General features: G+C 31.6%; 1 protein-coding gene across 1 annotated transcript in view; it reads left to right on the top strand.

Moving 5' to 3' along the window:
• Positions 1-10,126: 10,126 nt before the first annotated feature.
• The window catches only part of LOC106794569 (uncharacterized), a 3,487-nt gene continuing 2,132 nt past the window's right edge, over positions 10,127-11,481 (top strand). The window contains exons 1-2 of the mRNA XM_014762084.3: positions 10,127-10,797; positions 10,886-11,445. Coding sequence (XP_014617570.2) covers positions 10,359-10,797; positions 10,886-11,445 — 999 coding nt within the window. The 5' untranslated portion in view covers positions 10,127-10,358. The remainder of the gene's footprint in view (positions 10,798-10,885; positions 11,446-11,481) is intronic.

Below are 11,481 nucleotides of genomic sequence, written 5' to 3'. Positions count from 1 at the left end.
TTTTATATTAAAATAATTTGATTCCCGGAAAGATTAAAGAATTTGAAAGTGTTTTGATTTTCGGTGTAGGCTATATACTATTTCAGATTGTATTATAGACTGAAAATTAAGAAAGCAAATCATGAAGAAGCCATGGTAGGAATGGCATGTTGTCCGGTTTTGTTTTATGAAGTACTTATAATAGGGAATATATATTTTATAGGATGCCTGTATTAACATTCAAAGGGTTTCTTTGAATTTTATATTAAAGATTGATATCGTACGTTCCTCTAGCATTCAAGAAATTAATCTAGAAATATACGTTGAACCTAATTATATCATGAGATAATGTTATATTACTTTTGGATATAAGTATTGCTTTGATGTAATTTGTTATCGTCAAACAATTTGGATTCTATAAATCATATATGAGTTATGCTATTCATATTATATGATATATTAGTACATTGTTGGCATGATTGAAATTTTTAAATCAGAATATAAAGTTTTGACGGTGAAATTGAAAACTTTTCACTTAATAATCGTTATGCGATCACGTGATTGTTAAGTAGTGATATATATATGGATTTTTGGATTTTGTGTTTATGTGTGAAATATGTGTAAATTTAAGACTTCTTATTTTTATTAAATTTTCTAGTATTTTTAGTTGGATTAAATGAAATGACATGTTATTAAAGTAATTTTTGTTGCATAGGTTAATCTAATTAAATTTGCATAGATATTACATGTAAATGTTCATGTAAATTGTGTTCGACTCAAATGAATACACAATTTGATCGGATAATTACATGTTTGTGATGACAAATGTGTGATCATTATAAGGATTGATTTTTCATATAACTTATGAAATGTCCAAAGACAGTCATTATTTAACAGGATTTATCACCAAATTAATTTATCACCCGTTTGTGATGACTAAGTGATGCTGAAAGATTCATCTATATGAATAATGACAAGAAAGTTGCAATTGAAGCCATGAAAACTTTTAGATTGATCTAAAAGACTTTTCATTTGGGTTTGATTGAGACATATGTTGCACCATCGGTTAGACAAGATTTGATTCTATTTCTATTTTGGACAAATTTGATTATTAATTTTCATTTAAAAATAATAAAGTTCAGTCTCTCTTGTTATTCAAATGTTATTAGTTAGAGGTCTTTAATTGATATTGAACACTCCTATTGCAAACAAATTCATGTGTGGTACAAAACATAAATTAAAGGAGAATTCTGCTAATTTATGGCATAAATGCTTGTGCCATATCTCTAACCAGAGAGAATTCAGAGGCTTATGCTAAAGAAAATTATTGGACCCTTAGGTTTGTCAGACTTTTAAGTCCATATTAAGTGTATTAAGGGAGAACAAACAAATAAAAGAAGTGTATCGAAAGAGTTAAGGATGTCTTATAACTAATGCATACGAATATTCGTGATCCATTCCCTATGGATTCATGGAATGGACAAAGGTATTTTATCATACTCATAGAATATTACTCTTTATTTAATTTATGAGAAGTCTCAGTCTTTAAATGTTTTAAAGTGTTTCAAAGTTGAAGTTGAACTTCAATTAGGAAAGAAAATTAAGGTTTTCAAATCTGATTATGACAATGAATATTATGATAGATATGACAAGTAAGGTGAACAACTTTTTTTTTAATAAATGGGAAATTCTTCTGCAATATACAATGTTGGGGCAAAGCTAGCATAAACAAAGTTGCATAATGACGAAACTGGAATCTTAAGGGTATGGTAAGAAGTATTATATCTCAACAAAGTACCAAGTAAAGTAGTCGTTATAATGCCTTATGAGGTGTAGACTGGGAATAAGCAGCCCATCATTCGGTACATGCACATTTGGGAATGTCTAGCCAAAGAAAGCTCTTATAGGCTGCATTAAGGTAAACTAGACTTAAAGATATAGTTACTACTTTGTTGGTTACATTGAATGCTCTAACGTTTATAAGTTTTACAATTTTACTATAAGATCATTCTTTGAGACAGAAATGCAAGATGCCTTGAGGAAGTTAAGTATGAAGGAATAGGAAATATAAGAAGTGTTGTCTTTAAAGAATAAAATATTATTAATAATGGATAAGTCTTTGTACTTACCATTGTTCAAGAAACATATTTGGTAATTGATAATGATATTATTCTTGATATCATTTAAGGACAGGAGAATGTTGAGATTCCTCCTCAAACAACACTTATAGTTCAAACTCAACAACCTCAAGAAGTATCATTTAGAAGATTCGCTAGAGAAAGAAAAATTGTAATTTTAAAATATTATGGTGCATTTCTTTAAGAACATGAATATGACATTAGGTTGACTAAGGAAGATCTAATCAACTTTAGTCAAGTCATATGATGTTCTAACCCTTAAAAGTGGATTAATGCTATTAACTATGTGATAAAATTAATGGTTAACAATGACTTTTGGAATATCGTCAAATTACCTTAAAATGTGAACCCCATAATTTGTAAACGGATATCTATAATTTAAACGAATTCAAAAGGTAATGTTGAGATATATAAAACTCATCTTGTTGTTAAAGACTTTACTTAAAAGGAAGACATTGATTATAAAGAAACTTTCTATCAGGTTTCATAGAAAGACTTTCTTAAGACTAAAATGACATTGATAACTCATTTTGATTTAAAGTTGCATTAGTTAGATGAAAAAATACGTTTCTAAATGGAAACATTGAAGAAACCAATGGTGCAACTAGAAAACTTTTTTAAGATAATTCAAAGTTTATGTTGTATAAACTAAAATAATTCATCTATGACTTTAAATAGGTTTCATCAATGGTATTACAAATTTCATTAAGTTATTACCTCTTACGGCTTTAAGGCAATGTTGGTTGATGATTGCATATACCAAAAGTTCAATAAGAGTAATATTGTCCTTTTGGTGTTATAAGTTGACGACATTCTTTAAGTCATAATATAGTTTTAGATGGATTTAACATTAAAGATAGCAAGTCAAAAGATATACTCATTGTTAAAGGAGACAAGTTAGTCTCAAACAATATCCTGTCAGTAATCTTTAAAAATAATAGATGCAAATGATTCCTTATGCTTTAGATGTTGGGAGTCTTATGCATGCTTAAGTTTGTTTTCATCCTAATATATCTTTTAGTAGGAGTCCTAGGGAGATATGTGACAAATCATGGTATACAGCACTAGAAAGTAGTAAAACGTGTAATGCGCTATTTGAAGAGAACAAGAAACTACATGCTTACCTATCGAAAGTCTGAAAGTTTACAGATAATAAGATATTTTGACTCTAATTTTGTGGGATGTATAAACAATATAGACTCCACATTAGGATACATCTTTAACAATGATGGTGGAGTTAATATCTTGCTTTAAGGCATCGAACCATATGATATGACTACTAAATTTTGTTATTGGTTTGCCTGTTGTTACAAATATTAAGAAGCCATTAAATATTTATTGTGGCAATAACTCAATAATGTTATACTCCAACAACAAAAGGAGTTCCATCAAGTCAAAGGTTATTGACATAAAACATTTGTTTGTTAAAAATGAATATAGAAAATAAATATGTTTATAGAACATATAGAAAAAGATAGTATGTTAGCTGACCCACTAATTAATGGTTTACACTTAAGGTATTTTCATGAGCATGTTGCTCATATGGTGTCATTTTAGTTATTATCTTATTTTAGTGAGAGTCTTACTTTATGTTCTATGTTTCAATTTGGATTTCATGTATTTGATTTCCTATAGAAATAAATATTATAGTTTATAAGTTTGTTATTAAATTGGTTTATTTATGTGCAATTTAAATTGCACTTAAAGACTTCAAATTAATCTTAGTAAGGACTTAAGTTGGATCGGTTGGAAATAAACATGATTGAGATCACATTGCATGTAATTTTCAGGTTGCTCATCCATATTGATCTATGTCATTGAGTGTATTATGTGGTAGTCATTAGGATCTAGTCACATTTGTTGTAGTGACGAAAGTCACGGTTATTCCATTATTGATTCATGAGATAAACCAGATTGTTAAAGTGGAAGTCTAAAGATAAATAACATACGAATATATGCCTAAAGAATTGTGATATAATAGTTACAATATGTAGTCCAAGTGAGAAATTGTGAGAATTTTTTATTCCAATAATTAATGTGGACTAATATTATAAGATAATTATATTAGTTATTTATCATTAGTGAGTTTTATTTTATATGGTCAAATAAAGTGAGCTTTTTAGACTACTAAATAAAATTATATGGATTTAAATGAGTGGTTGTCAATGTTGTCTCATAAGGGTATAATGGAAACTCTATTAGATTGACATGCTATAAGAATGTTTTGGTCCCCAATATACCTAGCCCTTGCACATAGTTTCTTTTTTCCCCATATGAAGAGTTACGAATGTTTTATTGTGGAATAAAGAGGCTTTAGCTAAGGAAGAACCATAAGGTCATCGATTGTTCGTGATTCAACAAACATCGAAGAATGCTTTGATTAGGAACCAACTACAAATTCAGATATTTTATCTAATCCTTAATAATCAAACATGTTGTAGATCCTAGGAATTTTTTATGAATTGTCCTAGATTATATACCTTTGAATTTTTAACTTCTGCATAAAGAATAAGGATTAAAAATTAAAGATATTTCAACAGTTAATTCTTCACCTAAACAAATGTATTAAAATGAAGTATAACATATACTTTGTTATGTTAGAGGAACAATGGATACTGACATATTTTATTAAAAAATTCAATTCAAATCTAATTGGTTATGCGGGTTATTTCAACGTGTACAAAGAAACTTGTGGTTTATCTTTAGGAAAAATAACATCGACTATCATATGTGAAGATAATTTGCATATATTTCTCAGTTGGAAGAAGAATACATTAAAGAAGATAACACAAAACATATTCTTCCAAAATTCTTCTTCACTAATAATCTTCAAAGGTACAATGATATAAACATTCAACAAGTTTGTTCAGGTGAGAATCTATCATATCTCATACAAAGTCTTTGCAAGGGAGAACTTTTTAGCAATCAATACATGAGATTGAACTTTATCATCTTAAAGATAATTGCCTACATGAGGGGGAGAAATAAATATGTTTTGCAATCTTTTTTCTCTTTGTCATGGTTTTGTCCCATTGGATTTTCCCAACAAGTTTTTAATGAGGCAGGTGATAATGTATTGAAGGATGATGTACTATTTTTTCTTCACTAGGTTTTTATCCCACAAGGGTTTTCCTAGAAAGGTTTAATGAGATACATTCTTCGATAATAAACATCCAAGGGAGAGTTTTATGAATAATCTATTTGTGGTTGTCCATATCTTTTATTATCTTTCTATATTTCTATTAATCTTTTGTAACTTCTCAATTATCTCTTGTGTCTATAAATAGGTTACTCCTATTGGAAAAAATATACACAATTATCATTATCTCTAAACTCTTGTATTCTCTACTTTCTGATTACTCCCAAACTCCTATTTCCTGTCCTGAAGTATGTCTTATATTGAAGAAAGTTCTCAAAACTGGTCCCTCAAATATAGTGGGATGCATCAAAAGACGTAAACCCTCAACAATTGACTTGTATTCATCTTGAAGCTGAAGGCGATGATACTTAAATTTAAGAGGTTATCCAACCTCTCTTTGCCCTCATTAGGGTCATTGTAACATCTCATTTTTTATAAAATAAATTAAAAAAATATTTAAAATAAATAGAATTTTAGAAAAATAAGGAGTTTTTTGTAATTAAATAAATAAGAGAAATAGTTTTATTAATTAAAATAGTAATTTTAAGATAAATAAAATAAATATGTTTTTAGAAGAAAAAATATATGTTATTTATTCATTTAACATGGAGTAAAACAGATTTTCTTTATATTAAATGATAAAATAAAAAGAAAAATAGAATAAATAATAGGCCCAAAGTATCCTAGCTATATGTAGAGACGTAATAGATCACTGTTTAGATTTACGAAGAGTCTCTACGCTATCTCTTCCTCTCAAATTCATTTCCCCTTCTTCATTTCCCAAAATCCTTTCTTTTCCCTACATACACTCAAACCTATATCAGTAAAACGATAATCCCAGACTCGTTAACCATTGGATCATTTTAAAATTTGAAAACAAGGTTTGGAACTTATCCTCTCACACAATTGCCATTATGATTTAACAAATAATGTCTATGGTGGAAGAAATATCCCTCGCACTTAGCTTTCTCTTTTCTCGTATACACCCACACTTGTTCCAGTAAAACTATGATCTCGGGGCTTGTTAATCGTTAGATCATTGTGAAATTTGAACACCACAGTTGGCACTCATTTTCTCACATTCTCACCGTTGGGATTTATGAGATAATGTTTATGCAGAGAGAAACTAGTCTCGCACATGGACAGTGAAATGGAGGATACAATCTATTCTCCTTCTTTGTAACACTTGGAAATTCTAGCAGAACAATCAGAGGAAAAACTTGAGAAGTCTCATGGAACCGCTATAGATGCTGCTATCACTATTGGACTACACCTGTGAGCCTGCTTAGAGGTAAGAGATGAGTTTATTGCAATTGAGGTTAAAATGAACATGTGTAGGGGTCCTTAAAGAATCACATTGAGGTTTATTTTTGGATGTTTATTGTATTGTAATTCTTCCTGTATGACTATGTGAAATTGTTTGAGGGGTTTTACTCCCCATGTTGTGAGAAGCATTTTTGTATAATTTGTTTGTGTTTTGGATAATATTAGCGTGATAAATAGTTATATTAGGATCATGAAATTGTGTACAAGTGATAAATTGAATATGTGATTAATTGTGAAATAACATGTTGCTTTGAGATTATAGCATTGTTATTGAGATTGAGTACAAATGCAAAGTTGAACATGTGTTAATTTGTGACATACACGTTGTTGGGTTACAAGTGTGAAGTGAAGTCTCACTTGGGATAAAAGTGGTAAAGTTGAGTACCATATAAGTGAGGAGAAGACCCATAAACTTAAGCCTTAAGGTTTTGGGTTAAAGTATGGTGTTAAGTTCCCTTATGTGGTGGCTCGTGGTCCATTGGTGTAAATCTCCCCGACATTTATTGATACCAAATTGTTAGAGTTTTATGGTCTTAGTTCCTTTGTCCCAAATCGCTTGGTTTCTAAAAACTTGTGTCTCATTAGTGTTATATATAGAGACACATTATAAGCTTTAAAATGTGCAAGTAACAAGAAAGTTTTCTTAGTGTAATCGTGGACGTAGGTACATACATTGTGTGTCAAATCACGTTAAAACTTTGTGTCTTCTCTCTCTTCTCCTTATTCCTTTCTCTTCTTCTTATTGCTCTATCCCAACAACTAGTATCTGAGCCGATGGTTCGACTTGGTGACCGGCTCAGACAAGTAAGATGGCGGCTATGGATCTTAGCCTTGGGGATCCCTTGTATCGAAAGTCTTCCTAGCAGTGAGTCCAGGCAGCGTGTCCCGCAGATGGAGCGATGGTGCAAGTACCGCAAGTAGCTGGAGCATGTAGGCTCTAATGGCTATACTCATGGATGATGAATTTCGTTCGAGGGGGAGATTGTTGGGTTACAAGTGTGAGGTGAAGTCCCACATCGGGCAAAAGTGGAAAAATTGAGCACCATATAAGTGAGGAGAAGACTCATAAACCTGATAATTAAGGTTTTGGGTTAAAGTATGGTGTCAAGTTCCCTTATATGGTGGCTTGTGTTCCATTGGTGTAAATCTTCCCAGCGTTTTGAATTATACAATAACCCTACTGGTGTTTATCTTGAGAAAAGTGTTTATGAGTAGTGTTAAAGGGAAGATGTAGGATTCCTAGTTAGGAATGTGTTAAACATGTTTAAAACATGAGTGTGAGGGGTTGGACCTGAATCAGGAAGGTGAAGCCCTAACGGATTCTTCGGAGTCTAGGCCTTGGGGGTAAAAATACTCGGTTTGAGTGTTCCTTTAAGCCTATGTTGATTTTATATGGTTGGAGCATTTTTGCAAAACAAAGTGACCTGACATACACATTGTGTGATGTGTCTTGTTATGTACTCCTAAGTGCCCCAGTGTGGTTTTCACATACATGGTACCACGTTGCATTTAGACTTGAGTCTTAGTATAATTGTTGCATAACATCTGCTAATTGTTTATTATGAAATTGATGAGTGTTATTACGTCTTGACCCAAGTGTGTGATTCATGTATAATGTGATTGATGATTGAAAAATAAATTTTAAATGATAAAGTGGTGGAGTGGCGTGGATTATATTAAGTTGAGCTATGTTATAAATAGTTTTATAATTTATTTTGATCATGCCTTTATTTATTTTTATTGTTTTAGAAATGTGATAACTCACTTCCCGTGTGATATTTGTATTTAGATCTCGTGATGATCTTGAACCTTGTGTTCATGGGAGCAGATGACTAAGTGGATGAGTTTAGAGAATCTCGTGCTAGAGAACACTGAGATACAATGCTCTGATAGGATGTGATATTGAGTATGGGTTTTATTTTAATTGCATTATGCTATTTTATTTATTTTGGCTCACTGGTTTAACAAAATTTCTTTTGTAAACTTTGACGGCCTTGTTCTGAACCAGATATGCTTTCAATAAGGTTTATTTGGTAATAGTGAAGTGAATGTGAACTTTTTACTCACGTAAATTTGCTTATCTGTATTTTTATATGTTTTATTTATTTATATGTATGTCGAGGTAGAGGGTGTCACAATCATTACTACATGAACCCTAGTGCTTTTCGACATTAATGACAAGATGGCCTTCCTTGATTATTACCTACATTCCAACAAATATTTGATTCACATCACTTTCAACTTATTCAAGCTAAAAATCATTCCTCAAACTATATTGACAAGGCCTCATTAGGCGCCTTGTTTTTATCTTCACTTTATAAATCCATCTCTCTAATTCTTGAGAGGCTCAAGATAGGTCTAAGCTTGATCGGTGTTTCTTTGTGGTTTCTTCAATGGTGGATCATGAGATGTTATAAGAAGTTTCTTAAATGTTTATCATGAGGTTCTAAAATCAAATAGTGACATCATATTTGTCTTTTTATTAGAATGTTACTATTTTCCTTCTCCTTTTAGAACTTCAAGTATGTTTTTAGAGCTCTAAAAATATTTCATTACAAAAAGTTGCTTAAATACTCATCACAAAGTTTTATCATTTTGATGTTAAATAGGAATAAATGTGAATATGGATTATTTTCTCAATGAATCAATCAAACTTTTGTCCAATAGATAATTAGTTCACCCTCGAAATTTTTAATTATTTATCATCTAATTTTATGAAATGTATAAAATAGTTAATAGAGACAAGGTTATAATTGAGTAAAAATAAATATTGTTATCTTGAACTCAAGAAATGACAGATAAATAAGAAAAAAATTAAGAAAAAATTGACACTTAAAAAGGAATGGAGAGAAGATAAAAGATATATTTTTTACTTACCCAGACAACATTCAGTACTTTCAATGGCTTTTCTATGTGGATGTAGAATTTTTACCTGACTTAAATATGTTTTTCATTTATGTACATGGGTGTTTGATAAAACATTAGGGATATAGGCTCATCATAAAATTATGTTTAAAATAATGTTTTATTGCTTCAAAATTCACATTGGGTTGAAATTAATGTTACTAAACACATTAGTAAATATGACATTTTTCATTTTAAGTATTTGTAGTTTTTTTATTCTTTTAAGTTTCAAATCTTTTGATTTTAGTGAGTGAATAGGCAATTTAGTCCCTGAGATTGTAACCACTTTGCATATTAGTCCCTGACTTAAATTTTAATTCATAATATTCCCTAACTTTACCTCCGTTATGCAAATAAGTCCCTGCTGTTAAAATCTAATTTCCTCCGTTAGTCAAATGTCTATTTAGCAAATGTAAGCATCCAATGTGGCAGGTTTGAGTCCAAGTCAGCAATATTATGTGGCAAGGCAAGGACTGAATTGAAAAATTAGGTTTAAAAGAAATCAAAAATGAAGTAAACCCATTTTCCCTTTCACTGTTGCTCTTCCCTCCCCTGCATTCTCGTGATTGAGGGTTCGCGCTTTTTGTCAGGTTGGTGGTTTCATTCAATTCTTTTGCATTGTTTTGGTGGTTTGATTTGGGGTTTTACATGTTCGAGGGGTTTCATTTGCGGCATTGTCTTCGCGCTTCGTAGGGAGGTTTATGATCGTTTATTATTTTCGTTTATGATGCTCTGTTTTTATAGATGACAATGTTTTTGGTTTTTGATTGTGTCTTCGCGGTTTTTGACAATGTCAATGTCTTCGCGCTTTTTGAGGTAGGTTTTTTTATTTCCTAATATCTGACCATGTTTGCGGTTTCTGATTGTGTAGAATGAATGATAATATAACTTTAGTATTGCACCATGGAGGAAGATTCACTCCACGTGCCAGTGATGGAAAGGTTGAATATATAGGCGGAGAATTTGACGTTTGGGAGGATATATCTGCAGATTGCCTGAATGCATTTATCTTATATGATCTGGTGAAAGCTTGTAAGAAGTATAGTAATATAGGAGAATGTTTTTGGTTGATTGATAAGGACTTAGATTTTAATCATGGGTTAAGGAGTTGTACAACTGATGGAGATATATTACACTTAGTTAGGGATGCTTTTGAAAATGAGAATGAGATAAATGTTTATTTTCATCATGAAGTAGATCCAATTTTAGAAGAAGTCCCACAAATGTTGTACTTGGAATGTTATCCAATTCGAAAAGCTGTTGAGAATGAGGATGATTTAGATGATGTACCTGTTGCTGGCCATGAGGAAGGTAAGTTTTAATTCATCTGTACTTGGTCCGACATGGTTACCATAATTAATTAATATGATTAATTTTTACTTTATGACCATTGATGCAGATGTTGGTGCTGGAGAGCAAACAGATGCTGGTGAGCAGATGGATGCTGGTAAGCAGAGGGATGGTGGTGAGCAGAGGGATACTGATGCTGGTGAGCAAAGAGATGGTAGTGAGCAGAGGGATACTGATGCTGGTGAGCAAAGAGATGGTAGTGAGCAGAGGGATGCTGAAGCTGGTGAGGAGAGAGATGCTGATGGTAAAGAGAGAGATGTTGCTGATAGTGAGGAGGAAAGGGAAGTTGACAGTGATGAGACAGATGCTGAGTGGTTTATAAATTTCTCTTGTATGTTGAATGAAGTTGAAGCTGAAGTTGAGACAGATGGTTATCATTCAGAGGAGCTTAATATCCCCATTAGTAGTGATGATGAAGATGAGGATGTTGAAGTTTATCCTCAATATAGTCAAAGTAGTGGAGTTGGTGAACAGAAGTTGGAATTAGGGATGGAGTTTGGTACTCTAGATGAATTTAAATCTGCCTTGAGGGAGTATAGCATATTGATGGGCAGGGAGTTCAAGTGGAAGAAGAATGATAAACAGAGGGCTAGAGCAAAATGCAAGAAGGCATTTTGTGATTGGGAAATCTACTGTGCAAAGAAT

Source organism: Glycine max, chromosome 9 (assembly GCF_000004515.6).
Source record: "Glycine max cultivar Williams 82 chromosome 9, Glycine_max_v4.0, whole genome shotgun sequence".
Lineage (NCBI taxonomy): Eukaryota > Viridiplantae > Streptophyta > Magnoliopsida > Fabales > Fabaceae > Glycine > Glycine max.
The sequence above is the reverse complement of the archived record's forward strand: the minus strand, read 5'-3'. Positions and strand labels throughout refer to the sequence as shown.